The sequence below is a fragment of the Halictus rubicundus genome, chromosome 15 (genome assembly GCF_050948215.1).
Source record: "Halictus rubicundus isolate RS-2024b chromosome 15, iyHalRubi1_principal, whole genome shotgun sequence".
Classification (NCBI taxonomy): domain Eukaryota; kingdom Metazoa; phylum Arthropoda; class Insecta; order Hymenoptera; family Halictidae; genus Halictus; species Halictus rubicundus.
The window spans coordinates 10,539,540-10,554,492 of NC_135163.1; the positions used below are offsets into that span (position 1 = coordinate 10,539,540).

The 14,953-nt window shown below is 49.5% G+C and overlaps 1 protein-coding gene across 1 annotated transcript; it reads right to left on the reverse strand.

Annotated features, from left to right (window-relative positions):
- Positions 1-8,406: 8,406 nt before the first annotated feature.
- LOC143361362 (uncharacterized) lies at positions 8,407-10,943 on the reverse strand. The gene is made up of 3 exons (XM_076800700.1): positions 10,740-10,943; positions 8,672-8,887; positions 8,407-8,589 (listed from the first exon to the last, which is right to left on the reverse strand). The coding sequence occupies exons 1-3, from the start codon at positions 10,941-10,943 to the stop codon at positions 8,407-8,409; spliced, it is 603 nt and encodes a 200-aa protein (XP_076656815.1).
- Between the last annotated feature and the right edge of the window lie 4,010 nt (positions 10,944-14,953).

Genomic DNA, 14,953 nt, shown 5'->3' on the forward strand with positions numbered 1-14,953 from the left:
CGCGAACGCGTATACACCTTGAGCCAGGGACTGGCGGCGGATGCACTTTGTCGGAACTTTTTAAATCTCGTCCCGTGTCGGCGTCCGCGGGCTAACTCGTGGAACGACCGAGTTTCGCGATACCGAGATGAATTTGCTGGTCCCCTGAACGTCGTTATACGTACTCTCCGCTCTCGCCGCACACCGTCGCACCCCGTCGCACCCCGCCACCACTCCTCCACGTTTTCACGCCTAAGTGTTTCGTTCTGTTTGTCCGTTTTGTTGTCGCCGGTCACTCTCTTTCTCTCTCGCTCTGGCGCGTCGCGAAACGACCGCCAGTTACGTCGAACGCCGGGAAACTTTGCGATCCCGCGTCCTCCTTTCTATTCTTTCCGCGTTTCGCCGCAATATTTCTGTCTTCCCTTGGCCCCGGCTCCGTTACTACCATTTTCCACCGTCGCGATTCCCGCCGAACTCGCAATTTTCCTTCGCAGAAACAACAAAATTTTGCGCTCCGCCACGCTGCACCGTTCCGTTCTAATTGAACTCTTTTTCGAAGTTCTCGCCACCGAATTCGAGAAAAATTACATGACCGCAGCATTACGACATTAAACATTTTATCAGAATCAAAAATACGATGTAATTACGGTTCATTACTATTGTTCGCTCGCAACATTTCAGTCCGGTCTACCTTCTGCTTCGGCTCGTGTTCGACCGTGGAACACGGCTGTAATTGCGTACAAATTTTTTCAAGTAAACTTTGTCACAACTCTGGCAAAAACACTCCGAATGTCGTATTATAATTGCGACATAATTCTCTCGTTCCTATGTATGTGGAATATAATTATTGCCCTACATTCGAACGTAAAAGTTTCGACATTGTTACCGGTTGGAGTAGAACACTGACAGCTGTCTGTTGGACCGATGCGTTTATCAACAGAGTTTCACCGACTCGTCGCACCTGAAAAATTTATGTTAATCCTGTATTTTTCGGTGTCATTCGTTGCTTACAAATTCCATTCCATTCGAACGACTGTAGAGTAATTTTGCACTCTTCGTTCCTACAAAATTAGTTGAGCCGAACTCAGTCATTCGAGGTCGTCGGAATGATCGCGCCCGATTTCTTCGTGTTTATCTCGGCAGAGTTTCGAAACAAGCGCGCGGTTAGTTTTGGAAAAGCTCGGTCACCCGATCGAACTATTTACTCTGGCCGGTCCGGCTGGTTATTAAACGATACGCTATCGGCGCGGCGTATGAAACGCATCGACGTTGCGCGTAGCGTCGGTATCGCCGCGAAAAAATCGTTATTAAAACCATCGGGTCAGGACGGTTCGCGTAAACTCAATTATGAACTCGACACGGCCAATTTCATTCCGTTTCCCAGGCGGATCGGGAAAAATATTTGAAACGCCGCCGCGCTGCGCCGATGCGTGCGCCACGCCGCGCCGCGCCGTCCGGTCCCATCCTCGTATCTCTTGGCCGGTGTAATTTTAAACCATTCGCGATTGCGATCGGCGGCCGATACACCGACACGATATGGTTCAACAATTGGCCGAGCCCCCGCGTAAATTGCATCGTCGCTGCGCCTCTACCGCTACCGTTGCCACACTGCAGCTGCCGGAAGTGGCCGCGAAACCATTCGCAAAAAGCCGATATATATATAAAGGGACAGATAATAAGAGGATCCGTTTACGACGCGTCGTAAAGCAGGACGAACGTTACCAGCTGCGGACCTCGTAAATATCAGTCGGCGGTGAGTGTCCCGGCTCATGAATTTATGGACTGGTCCGCGATATCCTCGATAAGAATCGGCAAGTGACCAGTCACCGCCTCGTATTCCACGTGCGCGAACCTCCGTTATGTTACACACTGTACTCGCCGTCGTAACGGGAACAGCGAAACCAAGACGAAATTCGAACAGCTTTTATTGCGCCTTCGACTGCGTCGATTCGTCGAAACTGAACGGTCGAGCGATACGTGTCGCTTTACCAGCTCCGTTTGTTACACGGCAACGAATCGGGCCGAGCTAATTCGTCCGTTAACTGTCGAGAGCTAGTTGAAAAATTCCCTCGGAATTCAGCATTTCGTTACGAAGCTGCTCGCTTCTCTTTTCCAATTGGAAATTACGAACGGAAATGAAGTTGCAATCGGTGTAACTATAAAATAAATTAGAAGGCAAGGCGACGAGTAAAATTGTCTTGGTGGTAATGGGCAAGTGGTTGTAGTCCCGGGTCGTAACAGGCGAATCTCGACTAAAGCGGGCCGGGTAATCCAGGGACTGTACAAACAGCCACGGGCGACAAAATCGCCCTTAATTATATGCTAACGACCGATCTCGGAGAGTCGGGGAGAGAGGGTTTTGACTTTGGCCGGCCAAAGACTCGCACAGTCAGTCAAGACCGGCCAAGTTTCCGTCTCGGCTCGGCTCAGCTCGGCGCGACGTTACCACGCCAACAGCTTCAATTACCGAGAGTCCTTTTAATTAATTTCTATTATTAACCGCGCGACTACCGTACCAGCAGAGAAAAATAAAAGAACGCCAACGGGTAAACCAAGAGGGAAACCCTTCGCGGAAACGGAGCCAACTCCAAGGCGGCCTGAACTCTGAAAGAAATTGGGGGCGTCTCGCGTTCCGTGCTCTCCGATTCAGCAACATTGCCAGGATTCGAGAGCAAACCCGCGGATTTATCATTATGCATTTATGCAGATCGAAATTAATATTCGAGTCTCCGGCGCTAGCTATCCTTCTTCTCTCTCCGTGGACCCTTCGATCGGAGACTGTCTATCGAGATTTTGAAGAAGGGTAGACGAAAGTACTGGTCCTTCCAAAAACACGTGAGAAGCATCGATATTTGGGGATCGAGAGACTCCGGGCCAATCGGGGTGACGTTTCCGGTGGCAAAGTGGCTGCTCGACTCACGTGCCGTATTAAATATAAATTATTCTTGGTCGGCGCGGCGTTTTCACTCGTTTCGCGCCGCAACAGGAGAGAGCTGGAAACTCGGAAAGAAGGTCAGCGGTACTTAACGCGGCTTCATTTGGAGGGTGGTGGTCGCGGGCTCCGCGACAACGTGATTAAACTTTGGTCGAAAGGGGTGGAAAAGGGTGGAAAAGGGTGGCCGAGCAGCCGCGCGTGCAATGTCCGGCTCTTTCGAAACTACGTCCCGCGGGGGCTAGCTTTCAAGGATACCAGGATCGGACCGGGCTGGACAGGTTCTTTCGCTCGGTCCTCTTTAAAGCGTATTCATACGTGCCCCCGTATGAATAGGAACGAGCGCTGGCCTGCTCTGCCACAGAATTTCGGCCGGATCCGAGCGAGACGCGGATAGAGGTAGATATAGGGACCGAGACCGATATACAGGGTCCCCCAAAAGTCCCGGAACGGTCAATTATCTCAGAAACGATGCAATTTATATGAAATATTCCGTCAATTAAGTCCCCCTGTTTAGAAGTAAAAGTACAGATAGAATAAAGTCGCGCAGTCCCGTAAGCGGTTAACGAAAGCCGGTGGCGGTTCGAAGTTTTCGCGGTAATCCGAATTTATGGGCGTCCGTCGTTGCAAATCATGCAACCCGGCCACCCTCCTCCGACGCGCCGCGCCGCGATGGGTCAACTTATTGGTCGAGCATCGAGTCGTTCGATCCCCCGGATTACGATCTGTCGAAAACGCGTCCTCTTTTGGAAGCCGATCCCTGCTCGAATCTCACTTGATCCTCGTCCGGCCAGGTGGAGGCATGTTGGCAGCTGACACGTTTGTTTATTTATAGACGCGCCCTACGGTACTGGCACCCGGCGTTGCACCGCGCGATACATATTCCCTGCGTTCCCTGCGGTAATCTCTTACGTTTATTCGATCGCGTTACTCTCGCGCGTGACGGGTCCGCGGGACAACAAAAACGGGAGAACCTCGAAATGACGCGTTTTCTCAGAGTGTAATCTCAGACTGCGGATTTTATGCGTTTACACGGGCAGAGAAAAATACATTTTCGCGTGTTTCGGCGACGTTTCGGCGAGTTCGACAGGAGGAGAGAACCATCGGTGTGTTTTCGTTCGCGGACAGTCGGTCGTTCCACGAATTTATCGATTCGCTCGGTTCCTTTCCTCGGGCATTCTTGGCTGGCGAAGAGAGGTATACGGATTGTTGGAAGGTCGCCAGAGGCCAAACGCTACTCCAGGTGGAAGGCCGAAGAGAGAGGCAAAAGATTACCTGGGAAAAAGAGGGTAACGCGATAAAGGGGGCGAGAAGGCTTGCCTGTGCAGGAGAGCACAGTGTACACGGTTTGCTGAGAGTGGCAGTAGAGCAACAGAGAGAGAGAGAGAGAGAGAGAGAGGAGAGAGAGAGAGAGAGTGAGAGAGAGAGAGAGAGAGAGAGAGAGAGAGAGAGAGAAGAGAGAGAGAGAGAGAGAGAGAGAGAGAGAGAGAGAGAGAGAGAGAGGAGAGAGAGAGAAGAGAGAGAGAGAGAGAGAGAGAGAGAGAGAGAGAGAGAGAGAGAGAGAGAGAGAGAGAGAGACGAGAGAGAGAGAGAGAGAGAGAGAGAGAGAGAGAGAGAGAGAGAGAGAGAGAGAGAGAGAGAGAGAGAGAGAGAGAGAGAGAGGAGGACCACGAAATATTTGTCAATCGCGAGCCGGGAAGACCGGCCGGGAAAGTCGATTTAACGCCCGTTAAGGAAGCAATTCCTTTAAGAAGGACGAGCCTGGAGGCAAGGGTGGTTAGGGTGGCGGGTCCTAGCCTCCCCGGGATCCTCGACCTTCCTGGACTTACGACCTTTCACCGGAGAATCGCTTCCGTCCGCCATTATCGGCGGACGAATGGAACATCAATAACAATTTCGTAAGACTAATATCGCGAAAATTAGTTTCCCGGGGTCCCTTTTCCCTCGTCTTTCGTTCCTTATACTCTCTCCCCTCTTACTTGTACCTATAACCTTCGTTACAAGGTCCACGATCTACTCGGAGCCTCCGCCGCAGCTCATGCTTTTCTTAATGTCCATCCATCGGAGGAGCGATCGCGAATCTCTCGTTTTATCGTCGATTCTTTCTCCTCCTTTTCTGTTGTTCGGCCGCGAAACGATAATGCGGCTTTTAATCCGCGTCGCCCGGATTTATTCGGATATATTAAAGGCGATCGCATTGTTTAGACGTACCCTTGCGCAACGTTAAGCGAACGTTTTACGAGAAGAGCTTCGACCTAACGTTTCAGCGATTTTTGCTTAAACCCTGCCCTAATTTCGGCGTGTACTGCATCGTATTTCATTTGGACCAGAGCGGGATCCTTGACATCCATCTCCGTCGTATTCAATTCCGGGGTTGCGAACTATTCACGGGAGAATTCGCGATTCGTCCGGCAATCAGCGCCCACCTTCATCCCGGCGGACGATGATCGCCTCTCGTTTCGGAGTATGCGGCCCGAAAAGGGAAAAAGAAGATCCTGTTGGAAAGGTCCGCGTTTTCTCCCTGCAACGTCTACGGCGCTTCTCTTAATTATAAATTAATTATTCGTCGAGTTATGGTCCGATTCTCGGTTCCTTTCCCGTCGTAATTACTTCGAGATCGTCTGAACACGCTCGATCCCGCTCTCCTCTCCAACCCAGCTCTCCCCCCACCCTTCTTCATCTTCCACCCGGCTACTCGTTTCTCGTTCCTTGATTTTTCTCCACTTCGCTACCCGGCATTCGGCGAACCTTCCAACGAATCTCGGACTTTTCCTCGGCCCGGAGAGCCAACGTCTTTTCCCCGTCTGACGTCATCGAGCAACGGTCTCTTTACACTCCCAGTTGCGAGCAAGTAGACTGCGGTTATTTATGCAAAATTTGTGAAAAGATTGAGAATAGCGATTCCTAGTCGAAAGAAAATTGCGAAGAAACAGAATCGTGTGACACCAGATGAGCGGATAAAGCAGAGGTTGACGCGCGTTTATGGGCAAGCACGGAGAAGACATTTCGCGGGGGGATGTTTCTCATTTTCGCTTATAGAGCATGCAAGGGTGCCGACGAAACACGCGGGGACGGATTAAAATTCCGTTGGTGTTAGGTTCATTTTTTGTCGGGGCGACGCGCGGCCGGCGCGGCGGCTGTAGGGCGCACAGGGGATTTCCCGGTGGCGCGGGGAGGCTTGCATCTTAAGCGATTTTTATGGCGTGTCTTGCCGTGTAACCTAGTCGAGCCGCAAATTTATTTTCCGTGGCGCGGGAGATACGTTACGCTCGACAGTTTGTATTTTTTCACGTCCCGCGATTAAAGCACGGAGCCGCGCCCCCGTAAATTGGATCGGTGGAGAGGGCCCATAAATTCGATTTCCACGGATTTAATGGAAGACGAAGTTGATGTACGACCCGGCCCGAGACCCCTACGGCTGCTTTGCATACCTCCGTTGGCACAACCTACGAACATCAAAGGTCAGTCGCAAGATCTTCGAGCCCGGACGAACTATGGCTCGCGCGATAATGGAAGAAACAAGTCGAGAAGCGACGACATTGTTCGATCGACGACAAAGGGACGCGCGCCTTCCCCGGCGAAAATTCCGTTTCAAAGGAAATAATGAAAGCACGGGGGCTGTGTTTGCCAAACCGTGTTACGCTCGAGCCTCCCATATCCACCCCGCGCTAATAGCAACACAAAAGTCGTCGGATAAGAGAATTTTCTTTGACACGCTGTTTTAATATTTCAGCGTCTCGCGTCTTCTCGATTATTATTATTATTAGTAGCCTTAAAGAAAACGGTACGTTGAGGGGTAAATAACGCGTTTAAATGTCTAGCCGTTCGAATGCTAGTCCACAGGATGGGCGAATGGGAGAGGGAAGAAGAAGGATTCGGAAGGCGGCGTCGCAGATACGCGGCGTCGCAGATACGCGGCGACGCGAACAAAGAACCCTACGGTAGCGTTACGTATGGCGGATACTCCGTCAAGTTTCGTTCGCGGAATCCTCGTTCGGTTTCTGCCCGTTTCGCGAGCCGCTGATAAGAAGGAAGATATAAACGGGGCGAGATTACCGCAGAAACGGCGGAGGGAGGAGAAGAGGAGGCGGAGAGGCTCGGTTACTCGATGAAACTGAGTTTCCGACGAGAGCTCCGCGCCACTTTTCCTGCTGCTACGTGTTGCCACGAGCTACGGCAACCTCACGATTCCTTATTCATCAACGCCCATCGGACAAACCCGTGAAATTTGCATCCGACACGCTCCTACGTTTCTCCGCCGTTTACGCGCGGCCCCCGACCGACCTCGCATTATCTCCGCCCCTGAACGTCCACGGATTCTTTTTTGCCTTCGCTGATATTATGTTTTTTTTTCTGAAAATCGTCGGGGTCGTGTTCACCCCGAAATAATCTATCTCTATTTGTATAACAGATTTAATTGCTAAACGAAAGGATACGAGTGGTCCGAAGTGTCTTGAAAAGGTTTTAAACGCAACCAAGTTTCTTGTACGCCGACATCCATTTTAATGAGTATACTTTCAGATTGTGCGGAACTCGAAGCAAAGTATCCAAGAAGCAAGAAGGAGTTTTGTTTACAGTAGCGGACTAAAGTATTGAATTCCTCGACGACAGCGAGGTCGAAAGGGTTGAAAGTTTGCGTAGGGCGCGGCGGGTTGTGGGGTTTTCGCAGGGTTTTACGGGGGAGTGGCGACCCTACGAGCTAAATAAAACCTCCTGGATCTTAGAGGGTTTGACAGATTTGATTCCCCCCTCGGGCCTATCCCGAGGCTAGATTTGATCGAGTTTGTTCGTTCCCCTGTTCCCTGGCCCCTCTCCCCCCTCTTTCTCTCTCTCTCTCACACTCTCTTTCTCCGCCGATTGTTGTCACAGCTATCCCTGTAGGCGAGACGCGTTCTCGAGCGTGTCGCCGTAAGTAACATTTAAACATTTATCCGGACGTATCGTTGAGCGGAAACTAGGGGCGTCTCTCTTGATCGAAGAGGGATCCGATGGAACCCTCGAGCGAGCCCTCGCCCCGTTCCACGAGCTGCTTTTTTTCCCATCGACGTTTTCCTCCCGCGAAATATCCAGAGACCCTGCTGCGAGCTTTTATAAATTTTCGATTATGCTAAACGATATCTTAACGGTCTCCCGAGATCATTCCGGATCATTCCGCTGACTGAATTCCCCGTCCCTCCCCGGATTTCCGGCAGCTCCTACACTTTCGGTTAGTCACGAAATTGCGGATTTCGGTATCTTTCTTATTATGGAAATAACTTTCGGTACTCCATTTCAATCGTCTTTTTTATCTCATTTCACTCTTTCGTACTTTTGTACTTTTGCCCGAAATTCGTCAGGATGAATTTTCTGGTGGATATCGGACATTTGACTGGTGTACCGGGACATTCACAAAATCACGGAGACGGATCGAGCGGATTCTCCCGTAAAAGGGGGTAGCAAACGACACGCGATACGTTTCCGAAGCCCCTCATTTCCAGGTGGGCCGTTATCTCTGGCTAGCTGTTGCCATCGTCGTCCTCCTTTTCTTCGGCGTCCTTCTCCTTGTCCGATAGAACCCTTTGAAGTTGTTCTCGCAGTTTGGACGACGCGCCCGAGACACACCCCATCGTCGTGAACAATGCTCGATTGTACTTCTGCACCAGGTTCTGCTTGAACAGCCCCAATCGAGTCGAGGCGTGCTGCAACCAAAAAGAGAGTCGAATCGAATCAATTTTTTTTTTTTTGAGAATCGTTAGGAATATCGCGACTTCCGGTTGTTACTTCGGGACAGATTTCCTCGTCGTCCGTGGACGGTGATACGGTGGCCAGGATCCGCTGATATAAATCCTCCACGTCGTCGCTGGATCCCCATAATCCTTCAGCGTGGGTCCAGTAAACTAAACCGGCTGCGACTCCGCTCTTCAACAGGAACAATAGTGTGCCGCATAGTTTTTGTCCGAATGTCTTTGGCGGCGGTCTCGGGGGACAATCGCAGAGCTGTCGAATCAATCGATCGGCTAATTGTGCGATCGGTAATGTCCACGAAAACCATTGTTTAAATATTCGCAGCCTACGCGCGAATGAAAATTCTCTGCGAAATGGTTTCATTAGTGGAATTTTCCTTGACGTTGCAATTTCCATTGAGAGCCTAGTGAACGAGAACCGCGCGTCCCATTTTCGACGGTAGCGAATGTTTCGACAGTACGTTTCAAAAAAAAAAAAAAAAAAAAACACTTGAAAGCCGTGCAAAAAAAAACTCTAAGCAAGCCCACATACAATATGTGCCCACAGCACTCAAACGGTTAACAATGTTACGACCGTTTGTCGGGACGATTGATTCGCTGGCCTCAGCAGCTTATCCGGGTCCTGCGTTTATTACGTGAACTGCAACGCGCCGTTGTTACCACTTTGTCACGGTGACAGCGTTCGTTAGCGTATAACCATTCGAAATTCCGAATTCACGTCCGTTCCGCCAGCGAGAGAATACACTGGGCCGCTCAAAAATTGTTTCATCGCTTGCTCGATCAACATTCAATTTGAATCCGTCCGCGGACAAAACTCGCGCGGATTCTTCGGCGTGCTTGAGTGGAATAAACGATCGTTCAATTGCGAAAAACTCGTTCTCCGAAAAATGTTTAACATCGAAACGTTTCTACGTAAACTCTTTAAGCTTTTAGCACATTTAAATAGTGCCTCGAAGAACGTGCGAGGAAAACTTCGGAGTGCCAAATCCTTTTTGGGGATTAAACATTTTTAGGCGACATATTTCTCGAAGTTTCTCCCTGTACCTTTTAGGATTATTTACGATGCGAGAAGGGCCTAACAAAAATTGATTTCTGTTCTAGTCAGCTGAAAACAACGCCAGAGAAGAGTAACACAGCGAGAAGCCTCCGGAGTCCGGGTTTCCTTTCGGCGATAAGGGGTTGGAACTAGCTAAACGCCTCGCCCTTGGCTCGTGAGGTCACGTACCTACGTGTCTCTAACAAGTACGCGAACTCGAAACTGTCCTCCTCCATTAGAGACCCATCGGCGCCGCCGTACCTGTGTACGCCGGACTGTCGGGCTAATTTCAGGTAAACGTAGCTACGTATCGGCTAACCAATTCCGTACAGGTGCTGGAGCACCGTCATCCCCCTTGGCACGGCACGTCAATATCGCGCAAAGACAGCTCGTCGGTCTCACGTTGATGTCAGTGCACGGTGCACGGTGCACGGTGCACGGTGCACGGTGAGGGTGCTGGCAACACACGGGAACACCACGCCGAAGGTCCCTTGTTAACGAGTCGACGCAACCCGGACGGAATCTCATTAATAGTAAATACCCAGTTTCGGTCGAGTAGAACCTCTATCCCGCCAACAATCCACGAGCCACTTCCGGGCTGAGCAGTCGCCAAGATAATCCCAAGGAACGCGCTTTTCAACTAGACGAAGATGTTATAGAAACCTGTGAACAGGTAAAAGTATATCCGAGAACCTGACGAACAAGGCTGCTATTTAACAATTAATTACAAATGTTACAGAAAGTTAGAGACAGTTACCGAACAGCTATCGTTGGCCAAGAGGGACTAAAGAAACACGCCTCTATAGATATCTGTACCTACCTACCGAAGCTTAGCTTGTAGAAGCTCGTTGCAACGTTAATCCTAAAGACTCCACCTTGGGATTAGGTTCGTTTTGAAGACGGAACTTCGGGGAACATGTATTTTCAAAAAATGTGTAACGATGCGGGGATAACGACCACGGCTGGTTTCACCGGGTAGAAACCCAGCGCTACCTCTGGCTGGTGTCTCTCGAAGATTTTATTTTTTTAAACTGAAAGATCCCTTATTTAAGGGAAAGTGCTACGTTACCTTGGGAGGACAGGTCCTCTCCATATCCCTCCTGCTGCAGACTTTAACGGACACGGGCCTCGGGGTCCAATAAGACGAGGATCCCTTTCGTGGACAGGGTTGGGTCTCGGCGTCGACCAGCTTCTGGATCTTCTTCGGTCGCACGCAAGTCTCCGGATTCGACAGGTTGATTGTCTGAGCGATGCACTTGGTTCCCCGCTTCATTTTGGACAGGTTCGCATAGAGTGCAGCTCGAAGGGGTCTTCGACGAGGGTCAGGGTAGGGCTACATATACTCTGTCACAGTAATATTCGGACATTTAATTTTGTCGAGGTGCTAGTTAGTTTGTTAGCCGACGGGAACAGAATTTTTTGAGAATATTGGTTAGAATCCTGGAGAAAATTTTAAAGGTTTGAGCAAGCGTAATACCATCGACAGAGAAGAAAGAAAAATGCTGAGACTTTGTAACAAAGCCGATATAATAAATACGCGTCTTTCACGCTTAATTAAACAATTCGCGTGTGCAACGCTGCGGATGGACGGACGCGAGTTGGATGCGTCGCATAGTAAATCGCAGTAAATTCCAGCTTTAGTCGCGGTGGCGACGTCGCGGCGGCAGGTCAAAAGACTTTCAATAAGGTCGGGCAGCATGGGGAATCAAACATCGGGTCCGAGCAATTTTTCCGGGGGTTCGAGGTTTTGAATTTTTCAGGGTGGGGAAGCTCGCCGGTCCGAGGAAGGGCAATTTCCTTTGGCAGTCGCCGGCCGTGTTGCCACCGCTCAGCCACCGCTCTGCCGCTGGCGTTCCTTACAAACTTACGGAATTTCGAAAGATTACGTGCATTCACTTTGCATCGTATAACCTCCCTGGGAATAATTTATCGCGGCCGGAAAGCAGCGAGGGACGCCAGCGTCGCCTCTCTCTCTTCTCTTTCTCTCTCTCTCTCTCTCTCTCTCTCTCTCTCTCTCTCTCTCTCTATCCCTCTCCCTCGATTCTTGTGCACACAACACCCGAGGATTTTGTTCTGACGGTAAACCGACCGTGAGAGACCGCCACTTCAAATTTTCATCGTTTGCCCTTCAGCGCATGTCGCCGCAATTTTATCCGGTGCCGAGTGATGTCAAGGTTAGCTGTTGGCTTCTTCGGTGACACGCGACGATCTTCTCGGGACAACTTCAGGATCGACCATTCGATCCAGTACCTGTTGTGTCAAGCTTTGCTCGTGTATCGTGTGCTATTTTATTTGTCAGAAAACTTTCTGAGACGGTATTCGAAATGGTATTTTATTTGAAGGATTTTCAAGATATATTTGATTTGTAATACCTTGTTCATTTTCTCTCATGTTTGCGACGAGAAAATATGGCATACGAAATGCTAAATGCTAAAAAATGTAAATGTTTGCCGGCGACGCGAACGGGTTGAATCAGAAATATTTTGCAGGGATAAGCCTCTAGCCAGGAGAATGCTCTGACGTTGTTGGCATAGTATAGGCGATTAATTGAAGAGCAACGCGGAGCAGCTCGCCTCTAGGCGCAGGTGTCCTCTGCAAATCGGTTCGTCGTTTCTCGGGTCCGTTCGAATCCAAAATGATTGCGCCGTTCGCGAATGAAAAGTACGCGGCAATTAGACTCCTCGATAGGATCCGCCGCGCAATTTCCCCTCGGTCCCACCGTACAGGTTCTCTCTCGCTCTCTCGCTCTTTCGCGTGTTCAACGGGTGAATTAATGGACGAGAGAGGGCACGCTTATCAAACGGATTTTATCAATCGGAAATGCCGGTCGCTATTGGAAACGATATTCCTAGCGGCTTTGTCTCAGTGCTTTTTTTTCACGCCGCCCTTCTTTCTCTTTTCCTCTCGCTCTCTCTCTCTCGCTCTCTCTCTCTCTCTCTCTCTCTCTCTCTCTCTCTCTCTCTCTCCCTCTCTCTCTTTCTCTCTCCAGCAGGGCGGGATCCTCGGTGCGTTAAAGTTGATTTATTAACGTTTGATTTATTTCCCTATCGTTTCGAAATGCTTTTACTACGGCGAGCAAGATAGCCGCGTGGCCCGTTCGATATACAGCGAGGCGATCGATTTTTCAACCCTTCGTTCCCGTCGACCATCCTCTTTTGCCATTCGGTAACACCGATCACCGATGTGCGTCCCTGTTCCCCGTAGATCGTCGGCTCTCTCATTTACCAGCGTAATCGCGGCCATATTTTTTTTTTTTGAAAGAGGATCTAAGGGCCCCGCTCGTGTCTATTAATAAGCATATCGAGCCAGTGGGATCCGACGATAAAAAGTGATGTATACCGGCTCGATTGCTCGAGCAACGCGTGCCAGCGACCGATACGAACGGCTCGCGGACAAGAACAAATCTCCTACGAAATATTCCCTACCATCCGCATTTTTCCTCGAGGTTGTTAATTAAGCTCTTCGCGCGCTACCTTCGTGCCGCTCTAAATCTCCCGCCGTTCTTGCTACTGGCTCGGGTAAAGATACTAATTTTTCTCGTAAATGCGTAAAATCTCGGACGGGGAAATGATTGGAGGATGATTCGATGCCCCATGACTAGGTGAGATTGAAGACGCAGCGGTTTCTTGGACAGTTAAACAGTTTATTCAGATCGAAACTTTACGTAGTATATACATATGAGTTAGTAGACGATATGGAGTTCTGATATGAAATCACCTATACAGTGAACTTAAAATATAGTTGTCGATTTACACGGACCTCGCGCGTGCCACATGCTGATTATGTACATTCGTTTTGTCTCCAAAAGGTTGATATGCGTGCGCATACTTACACATACACACCGCTCGCTCGCTTGCAGTTCCTACGTTAACGATATCGGAATCGCTTCGACAGAAAAACGGGTAAAGATATTAAAAAACGGAGGTGGAAACGGATCGTCTCAGGCTCTCGGCGACACACGGTGAACCATTTCCTCGATCCAGATCGCTAAAAATCCATCTCGAAATCATTGGGTTACTCCTCGGCATCGAATCATCGAAACTCTATTCGGTGTGATATGCAGGGTGATATGTCCAGCGAACGAACCTGATTCGCGTTAAACGAAAAATCAATATTTATAGTGCCCTCTTTCTGTTTAAGGCATTCGATTTAAAGAGATCTAAACTAGCTAAATCGGTGGCTGGATCGGGTGAATGTGTCACCGTGCGATGTTTCCTTTTCCAGGAATCGATGAAACGAAACGTTTTTGAGCGTTTTTTCTGCGCAAGAACGTTCGGCTTGCGCGCGTCAATTTGAAAAACGGTTAGATCGGATCGGGTCGGATCGCGACACCCGGACGTACAAGGTTTAGGCTGAGTTCGTCGTGGACGTGAAAAACGTTGGGCAATCGTGCAGATCGCGGTACACGTTCACGGTTCTAATCAGCTCGAACTTGCGACAATCAGCGCTGGTTTATACCTCGAGCTGATTAAAATCGTAGAAACGGATCTTGATCCACAGAAGAATCGGAAATAGCGATCGCGCGTCGATCAGGTCGTTTCTTGCCGAGCGGGAGCGCACAGTGGGTCAACATGCGATTCTGGCTTAACAAAATTATTTTTACTTCCGCTTTTTATAGTGCTAATTCGTTTATTTTTACGTGGAAGCGAACAAGAATAAACCGCCAATAGTTTGGACACTGTTCCCCGGAATATTTCCACGACAAATGAATTGATTTTTAACCGTTTTCTTCTCTGTTCGGAACAGTTTCAACGATTAAATTTATACAAGATACCTGTTGATAAAGCCTATCGATTCATCCATCCGTAAATTTCGAACAAATTAAACGATAACACTCCGGAAATAAATTCTATCGAGCATCGTCGAGTGTTTGCTCAGCTAGAATCGCATTTTGAACCAACCTGGAGCGTCGCGATCGCTCGTCGACCGCGATGTTCGTTAGAAAAAGTGTTTCATCCGTTAATCGATTTATTCTTTCGTTCGTAATTCGGATTCGTAAAGCGTCCCTAAGTTTTACGATGCGGCGAGAGTCGAATTCTAATCGGCGAAGATCGTCGAGCGTTTCTTGGAAGGAACGACCTGACAAAACGTCGTCGCCGTTCTGAACACATTTGGGGGATCGATCGATCGATCGTGTCTCGATCGTCTCGATCCCGAAGTAACGCGTGCCCACAGCCCACAGCTCGTTTCTCGGATCTCGCGACGTCCGGAACACGCGCGCAGAAATTCATCAACGAGATACATACTTCTGTACAACGATACGACATTAACTAACGAGCAACG

What these genes read in the sequence shown, in the direction of transcription:
- LOC143361362 (XM_076800700.1), bottom strand. Translation starts at nt 10,943, where the DNA reads ATGAAGCGGGGAACCAAGTGCATCGCTCAGACAATCAACCTGTCGAAT. An exon ending in AGAGGACCTGTCCTCCCAAG is followed by an intron (nt 8,888 to 10,739) that starts GTAACGTAGCAC and finishes TTGATTCGACAG; the next exon opens with CTCTGCGATTGTCCCCCGAG. An exon ending in ACGAGGAAATCTGTCCCGAA is followed by an intron (nt 8,590 to 8,671) that starts GTAACAACCGGA and finishes TTTTGGTTGCAG; the next exon opens with CACGCCTCGACTCGATTGGG.